Source organism: Ochotona curzoniae, unplaced genomic scaffold (assembly GCF_017591425.1).
Source record: "Ochotona curzoniae isolate NIBS_2020 unplaced genomic scaffold, NIBS_Ocur_1.0 scaffold_4506, whole genome shotgun sequence".
NCBI classification, from domain to species: domain Eukaryota; kingdom Metazoa; phylum Chordata; class Mammalia; order Lagomorpha; family Ochotonidae; genus Ochotona; species Ochotona curzoniae.
This window is the reverse complement of record NW_024467119.1, coordinates 72,802,692-72,822,697: the sequence shown is the minus strand read 5'-3', so window position 1 is coordinate 72,822,697 and position 20,006 is coordinate 72,802,692. Positions and strand designations below refer to the sequence as shown.

The 20,006-nt window shown below is 46.6% G+C and overlaps 1 protein-coding gene across 1 annotated transcript in view; it reads left to right on the top strand.

Annotated features, from left to right (window-relative positions):
• Window positions 1–19,386, top strand: part of ZNF827 (zinc finger protein 827) — a 128,811-nt gene extending 109,425 nt beyond the window's left edge. Inside the window, exons 9-13 of the mRNA XM_040967395.1 lie at window positions 7,756–7,893; window positions 11,451–11,622; window positions 12,686–12,852; window positions 18,628–18,819; window positions 19,152–19,386. Of these exons, the coding sequence (XP_040823329.1) occupies window positions 7,756–7,893; window positions 11,451–11,622; window positions 12,686–12,852; window positions 18,628–18,819; window positions 19,152–19,333 (851 nt within the window). The 3' untranslated portion in view covers window positions 19,334–19,386. The remainder of the gene's footprint in view (window positions 1–7,755; window positions 7,894–11,450; window positions 11,623–12,685; window positions 12,853–18,627; window positions 18,820–19,151) is intronic.
• The last annotated feature ends 620 nt before the right edge of the window (window positions 19,387–20,006 follow it).

The window sequence follows — 20,006 nt, the reverse complement described above, 5'->3', positions numbered from 1 at the left end:
GAGTAGAGGGGATTTCAGGCTTTTCATTTGAGTTCTAGTGCAAAACTTCTTAACCATGATGTTGAAAGAAAGAAACAATCAAAATTATATCCAGTGTCCAGATAGAAAACCTCAGGCAGTGCCAGAGCCTCTTCTGACCAGCAGAGGCTGGTGGATCTGGGTTGCTTATGCCTGAAGGTTGCACTGTGGCCAATCTTTTGCTTACAGGGTTGGTTTTTTTTTCTATCTTGTTGCTGTTGAGTTTTTGGCATTTACTTATTTGCTTATGTTTGTTTAAAGATTACTCAAGACCAGAAGTTGTGTCACAGTGGGGTAAGCATCACTTGCAACAACTCATATTGGAGTTCTTTTCCAACTCCTGGCTAATCGGCTTCTCTGCTTGCAATCCAGCTTTCTGTAAGTGTGCCTGGGGAAGCAGAAAGTGATTACTGAAGCACTTGGGCTTCTCCACCCATGTGGAAGACAGCTGTGGAATTCTCAGTTCTTGGCTTCAGTGCTACCTACCCTCAGATGTTCCAGCCATTTGAGGAGTGAACCATGGGATGGAAGATCTCTCTCTCTCTCCCCCTCTTTGTGTCTCATATATACTTTTATTTGTTCATATATTTAAAGGGCAGAGTGACAGACAAGAGAGAAAAAGAGTGAGAAAATCTTCCACGTGCTGCTTCAATGCCAACATGCCCACAAGAGCCAGAATGGGATCAGATTGAAGCCAGGAGCCAGGAGCTCCAGCCTTGCCTCTGAGATTGTTGCCAGAGACCCATGCACTTGAAGCATCATTTGTTGCCCCATCCATCTCCAGATGCATTAGCAGGGAGCTGGACTGGAAGCAGAGCAACCAGAACTCAAATCACCTCTCTAGTACAGGATGTGGACATTAAGAATGGTGGCTTAATGCACTGTGCCACAACACTCACCCCTATTAATGTATTCACTGCTTAAGATGCTCCCCACATGGCACAGAAAGGATCATGAGAACTCTCTTCATGATCGGTCTACCTGCAAGAGGATCAAGCTGCCTCTTGTGCTTTCTGTATTGCAACTTTGGATGTATTGCATTTTCTCTCTTCTCTGTGCCTACAAATACTGTGGGCTGGCGCTTGCCAAAGAGCTGGGAAGAAGTCCTAGTGTTTGTGAATTGTTGCTAAATCTGCACGTGCCCACTTATAACCCAAACCATTCAAATGGAGCCAAAGAACAGGAGGAACTTATTGTGGACTTTAGCACAGATTTTTTTGTGTCTAGAAGGAGCTTGAATGAGACCATGGCCCATTTCCACTCTCCTAGACTCACTGACCAGGTGAACTGGGGCCATGAGTAAAGTTCCCTTGGCCTCAGGAGCCTTATATGTATGAAGGTACCATTGAGCAGGGTATCATTACTAAGATGTCTCCTTGAGCTAAGCTTTCGGGCAGGAGGAAAGCTAAGTGTGTTCTATGGAAGCTGTTCTCCATTTTCTACACATTATGAAGTGTCTTGGGAGAGGTCCCAGAGTCTGCTGCTTAACTTTCTTCCTCATGAAAAACGGAAGAGTTGGAGCTGAACATCTCTTACATCCTTGGTCGCAGTGTTTATTGAGTCAAGTTGGTGGAGTGTCCTTCCCCGATCAGCCAGGAGGGTTTGTTCAGGAAACCTTCGGGAGAAATTTTTTGATGGGATTCACCTTCTGTGGATCCGTGCACAGAAAGTAATACAGTCCCTGAGTTGGAAGAAAGATGGTTGGCCAGGTTGTGTCTTGATCGAGTCAACCTCATCATTATGAGTGAGGGAACTCAATGTACTCAAAGAACTGAGAGGTATGCAAGGGCTTTCCGCCTCTCTTCACACACTGCTCCCATTTTCCCGGTCATTCCATAGGGGTAGAAGCACTTGCACCTGTACACATGTCTCCTTTCTTCAAAGCAAGAGCACCATCACCTTGGAGAAAAGCCCCAAATGATAGTCAAACCAGAGGCAAAGATGGTAGGTAAGAAGAGCAGGGAATACACCAGCTGATCACATAGCACCAGGGAGCCACGAGGTATGAAAGTGACTTTGGAAGGGCCCAAGAATCAGAGAGCAAGGACCTAAAGAGATCTGAAATGCTTTGTGAGGGACACGTGCTGTAAGAAAGAAGTGATCAGTAGATAAGTGCTTTGTTTCTAAACGAAATAAAATGTTGGGTAGACATTCACAACTACTTAAAATAATCAAGCAAATATGAAATAAGGGATTAGGAGAAATGATGAAGCACACACACACGATTCTTAAAACCGTATCCAAGTTCCATATTGTTTGATAACCTTGAAATATATTCAAAAACAGTTATTGGTATTGCATTTGTTCAGTTATAGTCGCACATATAGCTCTTCTGAAGCAAATTTCTTAATAATTTTAAAAAGGCACTTGGAAGATTTTTTTTTAAAGCAGACTACCAGGGGCCTTTAAGATGAGGCCTTTAAGTGTAGTTGCTGTACACTTATTGCTCTGAGAAGGAAACTGAAGACTCCCCCACCAGTGCTAGAATAAAACCTACCATAATCTAGACCCTAAAAAGTTCTAAGACCAAAAGCAACCATGACCACAGATTTCACTTAAGAAAGTTATAACTCACAGAAAATCCAACTTACAGTGGCTCCACCAAACAAGAACTTTGTTTGTTCCTGACAAAACAAGAGGATCAGAGAGGAATGATTGTTCACATGCAGCCCCTGAGAAACGCCATTGAGAACCCGGCTTCTTCCATTCTTTCCTTCCTCCATCCTAGACAGCCAGTTTTCATTCTCGTGTCTCCTGTTCACGATGTAGCTGCCATAACCCCAGGCATATCCCCTGTGATCAAGGAAACCATCCTTTCCTTGTGAAGAAAGTAAAGGCTTTTGCATTGTCCAAAAGCACCTGGCAGCACTAGCTGCCTACACAGTTGGAGAGACAGCGGGCACCACAGCTTGATAATGCCTGTAATGCTAGCTGTTGTAATGCTAGCTGGTAAACTGTGTCTGCCACAAAATCTCCTTAAAAAGAATCACCTTGTAGCTTGGTGCTGCAGGGAAGAAATCAAGTCAGGATATAGAGCCTTTGGGGTTTGACTCAGGACTGCAAACATTTCTGCTAATAGAATCATGAAAACAGTGCTTGCATTGTGTTAAAACACCTATTCACAACGCAGATGGTCATATTTTTCACTCAGAATTGGCCATAGACCTTAATTAATGCTAATAAATCCCCAATCTTTCTTCTTGTGAAAGAAGGATAATGTTTATTTCCTGTCTCCATTGGATTCTTTGATTCAGTCATTCATTTACTCAGCCATATTCTAAGCACCAGTTCCTTGTTAGGCACTGGTCTGGTGATGGGAACATGCAGATAAATAATACAGAACTCCTTCCCCTGGGATTCATGTTCTAACAGGGAAAGGAGGCCAAGGAAGGCTTTTTTTTCCCCCTAGCACTGCTGCATTTTAGCTGTGCTTTATGTAAGATGTGATATACACAAGCACGCACACACACACACACACACACCCCACAAGTACATCAAAAAGTTCATGGAAAATAGAGTTAAAAGATTAGTTTCTTTTGGTGTAAAAAAAAAAAGTTTGAAATCCATGCAGTATTTTCATTATACTCATTTTCTGTGAATTTTTAAAGATTTCCATATATTTATTTTCATTGTATTTGAAAAGCAGAGACAGACTTTCATCTGCAAATTCACACTGCAGATGCCCACAGCAACCATAGCTGAGCCACACCAAGATGGCCTGGACTTCAGTCTTGGTCAACTACATTGTTCGTGAGTGAGACCCAAGTACTTGGGTCGTTGCTTGATGCCTTCCAGGGTACAGAGTAGCAGGAAGCTGGATTGAAAGTGGAGTAACCATCACTTGAGACAGGCACTCCTTTGGGATGCAGGCACCATAAAAATCATCATACAAAATTCTTTGGAACAAAGATGATGAAATGTTAACTCTCCCACACAACTGGAGAATGCTTTACCAAGGAGATGTAACCCAAGATAGGACTTGAAAATAAGTTGGGGTTTTTTGTACAGAAGAAGTGATGGTGTGGGAGTTGCTACTGGGGGAAGAGTAACAGGCTGAACAGCATTGATGCTTTAACTGTGCCTGAAAGATCAGCTAGCTCCCTGCTAAGCATTTGAGTGGCGGCAGCTGAGGCAGAAACTAAAGGTGGGCAGCGGCAGAATCCAGACTGAAGGGCCACAGAAGCCCTGGAAAGAACTTTGGCCTTGTATGTTGTTGAAATACAGGACAAGCTTTGATCAGATGTGTATGTCAAATAGCTGTTGTGATATGGTGAGAAGTGAAGGGAGAGTGTGGTGGCAGAGCTATCCTCGAGGCTGCAACAATGGTGAGAGATGAAGGCTCGATTAGGGTAGAAAGATCTTTGAGGCAAGATGGACAACTTTTGGAAACAGGCTATGTTGAAAGAGAGAGGGAAGAATAAAAAATATTCTAAGGTTTATCACCTGGCATTCGGATGGCATTGTTCACTGGAGATGTAGGAGAGTGTGGCATCTGCTGAGCCCATGTCAGCTTCAGTTCAGCTCCTTAAAAGGGGGAACAGGCATTCCCTGTAATACTTATGTTGCCAGCGTGCCCTTCCTTTGCCCAATGGCCCCAAGCCCCGGCCTCACCCAGCTGTAATTCCTGGAATGAGGTTCTGACTGCCCCTGTGGCTGCCTTGCTCCTTGCTGTAAAATGAAAACAAGTGGCAGGAGAGGGGTGAGCATGTGCAAGTCTTGGGTTTCCAGGCACAGGGCTGTGGCTGAGCAGCTGCGGCCACCATCACTGTGGCAGGCCTTCTTGAGACCTCACTGAAGCACATTTGGAGATTGTCATCATTTTCCCCAGGCCAAGGGAGGGATTGGATCCTTTAAGATGCTTCAACTTCTTAAGTATCCAAGACTTGAAAGAATTCTTAAGAGGATTCTTTATTTTTAATTGTGCCCACTTGTTGGGTATGTGACCAATTAATTCATTCTTGTGAACATAGTAGGAGACCCGGGACCCTCTTGACCTGTGCTTTGAAGCACTGTTTTGATGGCACACTTTAATGGGACTACTAAAACACCTCTCATCACAGTGTGGTGGAAGGCCCAGTGCTTGGCCTCAAGGACAGTGAGTGCAGAGTGGTTCTCCTCCTCACGAGTTCAACATACCTGTGTCTCCCTCCCATCGCCTTGCTCTTCAGAGGTTTTTAATCTCACATTCCTACATTAATAAAACTAGCTCTTCTCCCTGGGGCCCGGAGCACTGAGTTTTAACAAACAGAAAAATCAATAAATGTGTTTCATCAGTGTCAGGATTGCTGGCAGGTGCCTCGCAGCAAGCGTTACTGCAATTGCGCCGTCGTTTGCCCTGACTCCTACATCCGAACATTTGGATCTGTTCTTCCAGTCCTTAGATGATGCTGTCTGGCAGTTCTTCAAGTGAAAGTTGATCTAGTTGACTCATCCAAATACAGGTAGAATCCTGTATTGGGGAAACAGTTTTAAGCAAATCGCCTGAAAGAACATTCTTTGTTCCAATGCTGTTTGTGAGTGGCAGTCTGAGCATTTTCATCTGCTTGGATCTTATGGAACATTCTTCCCACCAGTTAATCACCGCCACAGGGTGTCTGATTCTGTAAGCAACCCTGTGCTTGAGAAAGGTTCACAGGCATTTACTGATGGGAAGGTCAAGGTATTGACTGAGTGTATTTATTTGTCTTGTTCTACAGAGTGGGGATACAAGCCTCTTAGGACCCTGACAAATGTCTGCCTGGAAGTATCCACTTCCTTTTTCTTATATCATTCCTGCTTCATATCTCCTTACATTTCCTATAAAAGGAATGTTTGTAGTCAGTGAAAAGAAATGTACATAATAAAATATATTATTTTTAATAGATTTATTTATCCAAAAGGTTATAGAGAGAGGGAGAGACAAAAAGAGATCTATTTGCTGATTCCCTCCTCAGATGACTGTAATAGCCAGGGCTGGGCCGGGCCAAAACCAAGAGTCAGGAGCTCCTTCCAGGTCTCCCACGTGAATGGCAGGAGCCCAACCACTTGGGCCATCTTCTGATGCTTTCCTAGGCCATTATTAGGGAAAGGGATTGGAAGTGGAGCAGCTGGGACTGCACCCATATGAAATACTGGCCTTGTAGGTAGCTGCTATACTCACTATGTCACACCAGCAGCTGCTAGAGACTCCTACAGATAGTAATGGGAATAAGTAAAGCTTTTAAAATGACAAGAGAATGGATTGACATTCACTGAGTTCTTTTTTTCTTTTTACTATTATTATTTCTGTCTATTTGAGTAGCAAAGAGAAAAAGATGGACAGAGTTCCGATGTAGCTGGGTGACCCCTCAAATGCCTGCAGTGACTTGAGGCTAAGTTAGGCAGAAGCTGGAAGCCAAGAACTCAATTCACTCCCAACCCCCCACCCCGAATGAGTGGCAGGAACCCAGTCACTTGGGCCATCACCATTTCGCATCCCAAAATCTTCATTGAAGTCAGGGACCCAAGCACTCCAGTGTGGAACTTGAATGTCACAGCTGGCTTCCTAATACGGAGGCCAGGGCCCTAATGTGCACTTTATGAATTGCATCAGAGAGGTTGTACCAGTCACCATTTTCCCAAATCTGATGGGACCTTTGCAGCAATCCTAGTTTTGCCTACACTTCCACAGGGGTGAGCAACATCTAGCTCTCAGGCAACTGGATGAGACCTACAAAACCATTTGGTCTGGTCCTGTCCGAGCAACCACAGGCAGGACTCAAACTTCCATAAATCTGTAACCAACTAATATTTTAAAAAGAGTCATTTATTTTTATTTCCAAGGCAGGTCTACATATAGAGAGAAAAGGAGAGACAGAGAGAAAGATCTTCTATCTGCTGATTCACCCCCTAATGGTTGCAATGACTGGTCTACAGCCAGAAACCAGGAGCTTCTTCTAGGTCTCCCATGTGGGTGCAGAGACCCAAGAACTTGGATCCTCCTCCACTGTCTTCCCAGGCCATTAGCAAGGAGCAGGATGGGAAGTGGAATTACGAGGACTCAAACTGGCACCGAGGTGGGATGTTGGCATCACAGGCAGAGGCTTAGGTTGCAGCGCTGGCCCTGGGCAGACTAATTTTTAAGCTGCTCATTTTGTATGGCCTGTGAGTGATATTCTGAATATCCAGATGGTTCTGGGCAGGAAAAAGCCTCCCCACTCCCTTGCTAGAGAGGTACATGTGGAACAGTGTGCACTTGTCAACGCTAAGTCTGCTTAATATCAGTTCTTCTTGCAGGAGTTGGAACACTCTGGAACATACGGCAGAATTCCACTTCATAAAGGATGTTGGGAATATGGTTTCCTTCATCTAGCCAGTCAGCTATTTATTTTAGAATTATTTACTGAGATCTGAAATTCTTTATTTACTCTGATGGCAAGGGTCTACATTTCTGGAATTTTAATCTGCGGCTCATCCATTCCTACTCAACAAGCATGTCCTGAGTTCCTGCCTTAGACTGGACACGGTTCTACCAGTTCACATCTCTAGTGGTGGCTTGACAGAGAACAGCAGCAGGCACTTGACTGGGACGGGGATCCCCTTGTCACCACAGCTCACAGGAGACAGGCAGGACACACAGTCACAGGCACTGGAGTGGCCTGGGCGTGCCCCCTCACAGGCTGTAGGAGGCAGTCCGTGCTGTGGTTCCCGGTGTGGACTACAGTGAAACACATCCACGCTGCCTGTATCTCACAGTGCTTTTTGTTTCTTTCGGCCCAGAAACAGAAAAGATAGTCCTCGAGGCAGGAAATGGCTTACCATCCTGGAAGTTCAATGACCAGCTTTTTCCCTGTGAAGTGTGCGGGAAGGTGTTTGGCCGGCAGCAGACATTGTCACGGCATCTCTCACTGCACACAGGTAAGTCGGGGTCCCAGTGCCACGCACCCCTCGCTCCATGTGGAATCGTGTTGATCTTCACTCTCAGGCCTGTCCTCTCTGGCATGTTAATGTAAGGCAGTGTCAGGGTTTTTTAGTATTGTATGGAGAGGAGGTGGGATGAGGACAGATACCTCATAGGCATGTCCAGGTAAAACTGCACGCTGTGAAGAAGGCTGCATTGGGCTCTTCGGCTCTTCCAGATTAATTTTATTTATTTCAGAGGGGTTTCACAGACAGAAAGATCTTCTGTCCACTGCATCACCACCTTCCAAATGGCCACAACAGTTCCAAAGTGGGAATTCCGTTCAGGTCTTCCACGTAGGTGGCAGGGACCAGTCACTTGGGCCATCCATTGCTGCTTTCCCAGGAGGCTTTGCAGGGATCTGGAATGGAAGTGGACCAGCTGGGACTGGAACCCAGGCTTCAAATGAGATGTTAGCACATTTGGGTGCAGCTGATCATACTGCACCGTAGAGGCAGCGCTCTTTCATCTCATCCTGAGGGTGCAGCCAGCAGCCCCCCTTATTTTGGTGGGTGGGAGAACCTTGATGGAGAAACTGTTTGGTTCCCACATGACATTGGGCAAAAATTATTGGTTCTGCGGATCAATAAAGAGAAAGCAACGAAGTGAACAAGGAGTGCGGAAGGAATACATGAGTGAGCAGTACATCACAGACAAGCGAAAATAAAAAGACAGAAGGGAAAGACAACAGTCAGTGTAGGACAGAGTGGAAATCATCAAATCAAGTATGTCAGTTTTCATATTGAAAATCAGGCTTTGCAGGACTGGTGCTGTGGCTCAGTAGGCTAATCCTCCCCTGTAAGCACCACCACCCGTGTCCTACCTGGTCCACTTCCCATTCGGCTCCTTGCTTTTGACCTAGGAAAATAGCAGAGAATGATCCAAGTCCTTGGGACACTGCACCCATGTGGAGGACTTGGAGCAAGCTCCTGACTGCTGGCTCTTGCCACTTGGCTTCAGATTGGCTTGGCCCTCACATTACAGCCATTTGGGGAAAGAACCAGCAGATGGAAGATCTTTTTGTCTGTCCTTCTCTCTGTAAATCTGCCTTTCTAATACAAATAGATAAATATTTTTTAAAAAAATAAGAAAATCAGGTTTTGCAAAAATATCTCATCTACAAAAAACACAAGCAAAATGATAAAGAAAAATCCAAGGTGAAGTTTTGCAAAGACCATATTATTCCAAAATTAATTTTGTCCCTTTTCTTCTACAATTTTAATTTTTCTAATCTTAAATTCCACTGAAGACAAAAGTTAGTCATTCACTCAGCCACAAAGTAAACTTCAACATGTTCAAAGAAGTGAAAGCTTTATAAGCCTGGCTGTCTGAGCATAAATAAAGTGAAATTTAAAATAACCAAGAGCCAATAAAAGTGTCTGTCTTAATTGGATGAACAGGAAAGGAAGAAAATCTAAATTAAAATTTAAGTAACAGACATTTAGCAGGAATGAAAGAACACTTTATACTTAAACGTGGAGGACACAGCGATAGCCCTGCTCAGAGGGAAACATATGGACTTAGATGTTTTAACTGGAGAACAAAGACAAAAAAAATATATATATATATATCAAAGATCCTAACACTAATTTTACAGAATCAATGAAAGAATATCAAAATCCAGGGGAAAGATCACCATCAGACAGACAAAAGCCTGTATACCTGATTGTAAAGTATCTAAAATCAAGATGAAAATGGAAATTTAGTCATTAATACAGATAATATTAAAGAACAGTTGAAGAACAAGGACACAGCTATGAAAAACAGAAATGGGGAAATAGTAAGTTGGATAACATTGATCATTTAAGTAGAAATGTTAAAATTGACCCAAAGAGGCGGGGCAACTTGAATAAACTAATTATCTCTTTAGAAGATTCAGTATTTATTTGAAAGGCAGAGTTAAGAGGCAGGAAGAGACATACCAAGAGAGAAAGGGAGAGAGAGAGAGGAAGAGAGAGAGAGAGAAAGATTGACTCTTCAGATGGCCACAAGTGGCTAGGGCTGGGTGAGGCTGAAGCCAGGAGCTGGGGACTCTGTCCATGTGAGTGGAAAGGGTCCATGGACTTGGGCCATCTTCCATTGTTATCCCAAGAACAGTCGCAGGTAGCTGGATCGGAAGGAAGGCAGGTGGGACTCGAACCAGTGCCCATGTGGGATGCCAGCAATGCAATTGGAAGCTTACCATGTTCTACAAAATGCTGGCCCCGAGAAACACTACTAACAAAAGCATCAGTTCCAAAGATGTGCCCAGGTGCATTCTTCTCAACTTTATGAGAAAAGCCAATCTCAATGTTACTGAATCTTCCCAGGTCATAGAAAAAGACAGAAAGCTCCACTGTTCGTTTTTTGAAGGAGACTAACTCTGCATGCCGAAATTTCAACAACCTTACTTACTAACACAACAGGCAGGAAAAAAAATAAGTTTTCTTTTGGCCTCACTGCTCCTCACCTGTCCCTGCCATGCCCACCACATGTCTTTCCAGTGCTAGGGACCACTCCTTAGCATGTGTTTGTAGAACAACTGCTTGCCAGGTGTTTCCCTGTGAACTCAGGAAGACAGGCAGTGTTTTTAAAGCCAAGGCCAGCCACTGCAAATAGAATCAGAGCTAGACAATGAAGTTATTCTCCCCTGCTGATGCTGATGCCTTCGCCTGTACAACGAAAGCAAAGCCTGCACCTCCAGCTTTCATTTGCTTGATTAGGCAAATGAATGCAGACGATCCAGAACCATCCGTCAGTTTTATGAGAGGTTTTCCATTAAGAAATTAATTGCAAATTTTTATTTTATCCATGTAAAGTGAACATTTCCAATTAAATTATTTTACACAAATCATTTTCTCCTGTTCATTTCATTTGCTTTTTTTTTTTTTTTAATTATGATTTCTTGGCTGACCCAGGCCTGGAGCTCTGAGATGATGCATTCTGTAATGCTCTCCCACTGCGTTCCTGTACTGCTGTGCGGCATCCACTCCAACTGGCGCGTGGGAGAGGCACAGGACACGTGCACACTCTCACACTGGCCCACACAATATTCTTTCAGTCCCCTTGGGACTATGAGGAAGAGAGGCTGTGGGTGTACAGGCAAAACAAACCATCTAGTTGCCCTAGGATTTGGTTTACACTTTGGAAGTGTTAAGACAAGAGTGGCCTTCTGGAGAGGTTTTTCTGGAGGGTTGTTTTGTTTTGTTTTGTTTTGTTTTGTTTTGTTTTGTTGTTTTGTTTTGTTTGATACCATACCAAGTAATCCCCCTTTGTCTCCAGGCGAAATGAGGCTTGAACTAGCCTTTCATTGGAACATCCAGCCCACGAGCCTTTTAAGACTCCCAAAGTCATTTGCTCTGTCCCTGCCAAGGCAACCACAGACGAGACCCGAAGTTCAAGAAATCTATAGCACACTAGGTTTTAAGCTGGTGACACTGCAGCCTGGGAATGACATCCATATACAGAAGCAAGCAGTTGGGATTTCATTTTCTAACAGTGGTTTTGGAAATTTCCCTGTTCCCTCCCCCGACAGAGGAAAGAAAATACAAATGCCACTTGTGCCCCTATGCTGCTAAGTGCCGCGCGAATCTGAACCAGCACCTGACCGTCCATTCCGTGAAGCTGGTGAGCACGGACACCGAGGACCTCGTCAGCGCCGTCACCTCGGAAGGCAGTGATGGGAAGAAGCACGCTTACTACTACAGGTCAGTTGAGGACCGGGCATGCTGGGTCTGGGTCTGCGGGTTTCTGTGGACTCCGCCCTTCTGCCAGGGACATGACGTCACAAGCGCCTTTCTCCACCACCTGCTGAACTGTCCTTTTAGCATTCCCTCTGCTTTGGTGAATGCTGCAATGGCTCAACTCCTCTCTCGGCTTGGGTGACCCAGGCAGAGTTAATTGGAAGAGAACAGGCCCTTGGTTGGCTGTCTGATGTGGAGCTCCAGAGAGTGATAGGGCCCTAAAGACAGTTGGCATCCTAGATCTGTGCAGCTCCCACCATTACACCCCCCTTACTCCTTCCTTGCTTCTGAAGACTTTGGAAGGCAAAAGAACAGAGTCAATGCTCTCACAAACCCGAAGGAAGCAGCGTGGGAAGGATACCTTGTATCCTCAGTCATATTGCTGTTTAGTACCTAGAGTTGCGTTTGTACCTCCATGTCCAGTCATGACTCAGTATTTGGTTTGGTGGCCCTAAGACCCCAAGCTTCAGATTCTCTGCCGAACCCTGCCTAAGCTATTGGTGGAAACTCACTTTTGCATGAAGTGTCTCCAGGGAAGGGAAAGGGAAGGACAGCATCTACCAGGAGCTGTCGCAGATGGGGCTGCCTCTTGGTCTGCTGTTCGGTGACCCACGTGTGCCTTCATGGCTACATGGAAGCTTTCTGCAGCCAGAGGCAGGCCTGCAGGGGATGTGGTGCACTGAGATTGATCAATGGACCAGCACTGCTCAACACGTTGGCAACACTGCCCCACATCTTTATGCCCAGAGGAATCGGTTAGGTGATGTGCAGCATCTGGAATCTGTAGTTTTTAATTAACCGTATGCTTATTTAGCATCGTGAGAGCATGAATGGGATGGTTACATGATGCTGGCACTTAAGCCGCCTGGCACAGTGACCACTTCCGAGGCAGCCCAGAAAGCAGCCAGTCCTCTACTGCAGCACCATTTGCTGGAGAGGAAAATGCATGTGAAAGCCGCATTCCCTTAGGCTGTGCAAGCATGTTGCCCATGCTCACGGATCTGCCTCCCTCTTTCCTTTCCTGTAGTTGTCACGTGTGCGGATTTGAAACCGAGCTCAATGTCCAGTTTGTCAGCCACATGTCACTCCACGTGGACAAGGAGCAGTGGATGTTCTCCATCTGCTGCACTGCCTGTGACTTTGTCACCATGGACGAAGCGGAGATAAAGGCTCACATTGACACTAAGCACACAGGTGACCATTCCTGTCTCCTCCCCCCACCATTTTCCTCCATCCCCTCTCCCTAGAGTGCTGCTAAACCAGCAGCAGCCCCAAGCGCCCTGTGACCTGGCAAGGTCATTCTAGGGAAGGGAAGAGTTTCCAGGGTGAAAGAACTATGTCACCCTGTGGCTGTGATGGCATGACCTGGCAGACCAAAAAGCTGATTGGTTCAGATGCAGTGGGGAGGTTCGAACCATTTACTTGTCATGAGTGTGTGCTACGGTGAGAGCCCGGGGGAAGTTGGCTGATGTTGAACTGCTTGGCTGCGCCAGGGCACTGGGCAACGAATGCTGCAGGCCTGTGCCCCTGTTACTGGCCATGATGGAACATGGGCTTGTCTATTCCAGGCCAAGGAAAACCAGATTCCCCTGAAACATTTAAATGGATCGCTGTCCAGATCGTGGTCAAGGCCTGTGTGATGCTCTTCTTTCATTTCTATTGCCATTCTGTTCTGGGTGGCCTCTCCCACGTTAATGACGGTAGCGTCTGGACATCACCATGCAGTGATGCTCTCACAAGGGATGGTTACAGGTGACGCCAGCATGCAGTCACTCGGGGAACCTGGAGATTGCTCACACATCAAGGGCAGGTACTGCCAACGGCCAGTGTCAGGTGTTGGGTCAACCTCTCATATCACTAGCCTGGGAAGGGCTGCGACAAGTGAATTGCCCTGGCAGTCGTGCTGGCCATGTGTGCCTCCTCTCTGTGTTTCTTCAGCCACTCTGGCTCAGTGGTGCCAGCAGCAATAAAAGCTTGTTTTCATCAGTAAATTGAGCAGCTATGACTGAGAGGTCTGCAGAGAGCCGTTACGCTGTGTGAGGTGTCACTTGCGCCACCATAACCACATTAGCACCATGGGCAGCAGGTGAGCTGGGAAGCCCCCAGAGAAGGTAAATTAAATTCAGCATTTTGGGAGTGGCCGAGGAAGTTCATGGCCAGCCTCGCTGCTATTTCCCCCCGGCTCCACATACAGTCTCTCTCTCTCTCTTTCTCTCTCTCTCTCTCTCTGTCTCATATTAAACCTTGTTCATCTACCCTTTTTCACCCCAAAGTATGGCTGAACCTAGCCAGAAGCTTTCCTCCCTCTTATGCCATCACACGGCTCCCTCCGCCCCACTTTAGAGATATCGTAATGGATCATCAAAAGAAGTTGGATTTCTTACTGCTTCGTTGTCATTGCTGCAAACTTCCCATTCATAGCTAGCCTGTGGCCCAGGCTGTGCCTTTGCATGCTGGATTCATTCCCATCATTATCTTACCATATAGGTATAATCCCTGGGTCTTCCTGGACGTGGGGGGCGGTCTCCTGTGCAGGGTGAGCAACCCACATGGGCCCCCAGAACCTCAGCCAGAACAGTTTTCATTCCTACTCACCTCGTGCACCACAGGGAGCACCCACACCTAAGATTCTCTTGTTCGTTGTCAGGCTGTGGGGTTCCAGGTCCTGGCTGGGATAGATGTCCTTGTTCGTCAGTAACAAGAAATCAAGAGTAGAGTCAGTCTCTCTCCCTCCCTCTCTCTCTCTTTAAAGATTTATTTTTATTGCAAAGTCAGATATACAGAGAGGAAAAGAGACAGACAAGAAGATCTTCCATCTGATGATTCACTCCCCAAGTGACCACAAAGGCTGGAGCTGAGCCAATCTGAAGCCAGGAGCCTCTTCCATGTCTCCCACGCGAGTGCAGGGTTCCAAGGCTTTGGGCTATCCTCGACTGCTTTCCCAAGCCACAAGCAGGGAGCTGGATGGGAAGCATGGCTGCCAGGTTTAGAACCGGTGTCCATATGGGATCCCAGTGCATGCAAGGCAAGGATTCTAGCCACTAGGCTATTGCACTGGGCCCTGGAGTTTCTCTTTTAATTGAAATCTTTAATACCACTGCTACTGGAATAAGGTTATAACTGTTTGATTGGGCCTGGCGCTGAGGCCTAGCGGCTAAAGTCCTTGCCTTGAACACACTGGCATCCCATATGGTGCTGGTTCTAATCCCAGCGGCCCCATTTCCTATCCAGCTCCCTGCTTGTGGCCTGGGAAAGCAGTCGAGGATAGCCCAAAGCCTTGGGACCCTGCACCCGTGTGGGAGACCTGAAAGAAGTTCCTGGCTCCTGGCTTCAGACTGGCGTAGCACCGACCATGGCAGTCTCTTGGGGAGCGAATCATCAGATGGAAGATCTTTCTCTCTGTCTCTCCTCCTCTCTGTATATCTGACTTTGTAATAAAAATAAAATAAATCTTTATTAAAAAAAAAAGCTGTCTGATAAACCAAAGCCCTACAAACTTTTTTTTTAATAGGCCAGATAATAAATATTCTAGCCTCTTATTCTAGCCTCTGAGCCATATGGTTTCTGTCAGTATGGGTCAGCTCTACCACTGGAATTGGGAAGTAGTTAGAGACAAAAATGCACAAACAGATGCTCATAGCCGTGTTCCAATAAAACTTTATTTACAGAAGTGGGAGGCTAATTCTAGCCCAAGGTCCATAGTTTGCTAACCCCTGTTGTCAGTGAATGACCTCTCAGCAAGCATTCCCTGTTTTAGTGCTGCTCTGAGAGGTTGGATTTTGACCCCAAGACTTGTCAGTTTATATCTATAAGTGAATAAACAATATTAATGCAAAGTTCTGATATAAAGCAATAAGAAAAAAAAGAGAAAGGCAAGCTCAGCGGTTCTGAGGGCAGCTTGGATGTCTCCGTTCTACATTGGAGTGCCTGGGTTCAGTTCCCAACTCCAGCACCTAATTCCAGTTTCCTGTTAATGTGTGCCCTAGGATGGCAGTGAGGATGCTCAAAGAGCTGACTCTCCGCCACTCACATGGGAGACCTGGGCTGACAGCCCAGCCCTGACAGCCCAGCCCTGACTGACAGCCCAGCCCTGACAGCTCAGCCCTGACTGACAGCCCAGCCCTGACTGACAGCCCAGCCCTGACAGCCCAGCCCTGACAGCTCAGCCCTGACTGACAGCCCAGTCCTGACTGACAGCTCAACCCCTGACTGACAGCCCAACCCTTGACTGACAGCCCAACCCTGATAGCCCAGCCCTGACTGACAGCCCAGCCCTGACAGCCCAACCCTTGACTGACAGCTCAGCCCTGACTGACAGCCCAGCCCTGACTGACAGCCCAACCCTTGACTGACAGCCCAGCCCTGACGTGCTTCCTGCTCGCTTTGGCCACTAGGAGCAGCTGGGGATAAAACAGCCACAGGGAGGCCCACATCCTACCTCCCACTCTCCCCCTCCCCATCTTTCTTCCCCCCCTCCTCCCCTTCACCTCTTCCTCCCTGTCCCCTTCTCTATCTCTCTATCTCTCTCTCTCTCGTAGGAGAGGTAGTTTTGTTTCTGTATCCTAGGAAATCCACAATTCTACCTAAATGAAGTTGAAATCCTCAGGATGAGCTTTAGTCAACAGGGAAAATCCAAGCTCTCATCCTTTCTCAGGTTTTTCTCTTAGCCCATGCACAAGTGTGAACGGGAGACCGGGGGGAAGGGGGGGTTGCTCTGCAGAACTGCACTGTCCCTGCGTGCTCACTCGGTAACCCCCTTCACCCACCTAGCTTCATTCCTTGGTCCTGCAGAGAGCCTCAGAGGCGGGGGGATCGCCCCTGTGGTGCCTGGGACTTCTTCTATGCAGATTTTGCTACAATTCTAAAATACCACAGTAAATGGCACTGAGGAATCTGAATAGCTGATTGGAAAACTGCAGCCATCAACACCTTCCCTCACTGACACCAACACAAGTTCCAAACAACACACAGAATCCCTGTTCACAATCTTCCCTGGAAAAGCTGCAGAACAGGAATATTTATTAAACCTACAGAGTGAGAAGGATTTGCAAAAGCTTAAGTGATAAAAAAAAAGAAGTCACAAAAGGAAAAGAATGAAGAGATTCGACACATGGAATGTTTTTCTCTTTGTGAAAGAACAAAAGAGGGGGCAGGCTTTGTGACACTACAGGTGCCTGCTCCAGGTGCTTGCACGCTACACTGGAATACCTGGGATGGAATCTCACTTCTGTCTCCTCCCCAGCTCCCTGCCGCGCTGTGGGACTCCCAGATGAGATTCCTGGCATCGGAGGAGTGAACCAGTGGAAGGAAAATAGCCTCCTTCTCTCCCCTTGTGTGTGTGTGTGTCACTCTGCCTGCCAAATAAATGCACAAATCAGTTGTCTCTTAAGTGGCACACCAAGAATTTTCTTAAAAACTCACAATATAAGGTCTCCTGATCCAGGAGTATGAAATTAAAAGAATATTTATTCCAATGCAAGAAAATCCATGCATGATTTTTCATCTTACACATTGCCCATGAATTTTTATTTTACTTTTTAAAAATTTTTATTCTATTTTTATCTTTATGGAAAAGTCAGATATACAGAGATGATAAGAGACAGAGAGGAACATCTGTGAGTTGATTCACTCCCCAAGTGGTCGCAATAGATGGAGCTGAGCCGATCTGAAGCCAGGAGCCAGGAGCCTCCCCTGGATCAGCCACACGGGTGCAGGATCCCAAGGCTTTGGACTGTCCTAGACTGCTGTCCCAGGCCACAAGCAGGGAACTGGATGAGAAGTGGAGCCGCTGGCATTAAAACTAGTGCCCATATGGGACCCTGGCATGTTCAAAGCAAGGACTTTAGCCACTAGGCTACAATGCCGGGCCCATCCTGCACATTGTCCATGAATTTTTAAAGAACTCAGTAATATTTCAGAGTTTTTGGAAGACCAAAATAAACTTAATTTTCGTAAGTTTTTCCACTGACATTTTGAAGTACTCTAAATAAAACACTTTATTTAGGATTTATAACGTGCATCTTTAACAGTACAATTCCAGTGAGCATACCACTCCATATGTAAAAATCTCAGTGTCACCCTTTCCTTTTTCTCCCCAGCCTTTGTGCTATTGTGGCATTCTGATTACAGTGCACTGCTATTTTTGCTCAAACCACTCTATTTCTTAAACAATAGGAAGAATTATAAATGCACGCATGTTGTTTCCAACGCTCTTCATTCTTTTGTGCAGATCCATTTATACATTTGGTATCATATTTCTTCTACTTTTTAAAATTTCTTGTATAATCAAAGTTACAGGGAGGGAGGAACAGTGAGAGAGATCTTCTGCTCACTCACTCCCTAGTTGGTTGCATCGGCCAAGGCTGGCCCACGTGAAAACCAGAAGCTAGGAGTTTCTTCCAGGTTTCCCCTGTGGTGGTGGAGCCCAAGTGCTTTGGTCATCCCCTATTACTTACTCAAGAGCACTAACAGGGAGCTGATTGGGAAGTGGAGCAGCCAGAACTAGGAGCAGCACCCATGTGGAATGCCAGCATTTTAGGCAACAGCTTAACCCACTCTGCCTCAACACTGGCTGCTCTGGGTCCCTTTTGATTGGTTGATCATTTCTCCACTGGGAGTTGTATTTCTTAGTTCTTCACATACCTGATAATATAACATCAAGCATTTAAAAACGGAACATTGAAGCTTGTGTAACATGGTCAGGCCATCTTAGTAGCGACTGACACTTTAATTCTTGGAAGACCCCAGTAAACACAGACCAAATGGATGTGTGCCTGTTATTGGTTCCAGTACCACAAACATAGGTGCTCTTGGACCTGGAATCCGAATGGGTCGTCTGGGGAATTGGAAGCCTCAGCCTCGACTGCCCCAGGGATCCATCCAGGAGACTTGACTGCCCCAAGTTCAACGCCACCATCCTGAGGGTTTGCATCTCTTGAGTAAAAGACTCGGGTGATTCGTGTTTTTCAGGGGAAGACAGGAAGACCCCTAGTGAGTCCAACAGCCCCTCTTCATCCTCCCTCTCAGCTCTGAGCGACTCTGCAAATAGTAAAGAGGATTCTGACAGCTCCCAGAAGAGCAAGAGTGGGAACAACCTGCTGGTCATTTCTGTGGTGCCTGGGAGTCAGCCCTCAATGAACAGTGAGGAAAAGCCGGAAAAAGGTGAGGGACGGGAGGGAGTGTCTGCCCAGCCCTCCCAAGTCTGGAGACTTGGCCCAGCCGAGGAGGGATGCCAGGACAGAGTCCACTTGGTCCAGGATTCAGGTTGTCCTGCACCGCCTCAAAGGCATGGTTCCTTCTGGTCTGACTGCTGTCCAGTGTGGAGCTGTATGTTTAACTCCTTATGGCACAGACATGCAGGCAACAGTACATGGAAGGCGGTGGCCATCTGGAGGTGCAGGGTGGTGGGTGGGCTGGAGGCCCCGCTACTGCCCATCTTTTTCTCTCTCCCCCTGTGCCTGGTGTGCGTCTACACCCAGCTTCGGTCCTTGCAGGGTTCGAGTGCGTTTTTTGCAACTTTGTCTGCAAGACGAAGAACATGTTTGAGCGCCATCTGCAGATACACCTCATTACCCGGATGTTTGAGTGTGACGTGTGCCACAAGTTCATGAAGACCCCTGAACAGCTGCTGGAGCATAAGAAATGCCACACTGTCCCCACCGGTGGGCTCAAGTAAGGAAAGCAAGTACAGAACCTTTTACTGCGTTGTTACATACCCCCTCCCCTGCCCTCCCCCATCCCTTTCCCCTGAAGGTTGTGGGATCATGGAGAAGGGGGAACTTGATAGGAGGGGAGTTAGACAGGAACCTCTACTGCCTCTAGCTGGATTGAGTCAGACCTGTCCCCTGATGGGCCAGAGAGACAGTGGCAGGAGAATCCATGTGACAACTGTTCCAGGATTCAGGGCAAGGAAGCAGCTGTATTGGGTCCACCGCACATGCAAGGGTAGATCCTTTCCATACCGCCTCAAGTTTTGATCAGACTTCATTTTAATGGACTTGGGGAATCAGCATCCCCAGGTATCAATGGTGACATAGTCAGTGCAGATCACCATCTCTGTTTTTCAGATGACTTGCCATATTTTACATAAACATTTCAACTGTCTTGCTATCCTCCACGCACCCCGCAATGAGAACCTTGGCAGTTTGAACAGGCAGGAGGAGGTCACGTTGTTCACGCGGAGGTCGCACGGCTCCACGTCTTCGCAAGCATGCCAGTGCCTACCCCCAAAGACTAGACAACAAGCAATGCCATGAAGCAAGATTTGCAAGCAGCCCCTGGTCTCCAGTGAGACCCACCAGTTAGTGTCAAGACACTGTGTGTCGGCCCTAACTGCAGGTGCTCAGGAC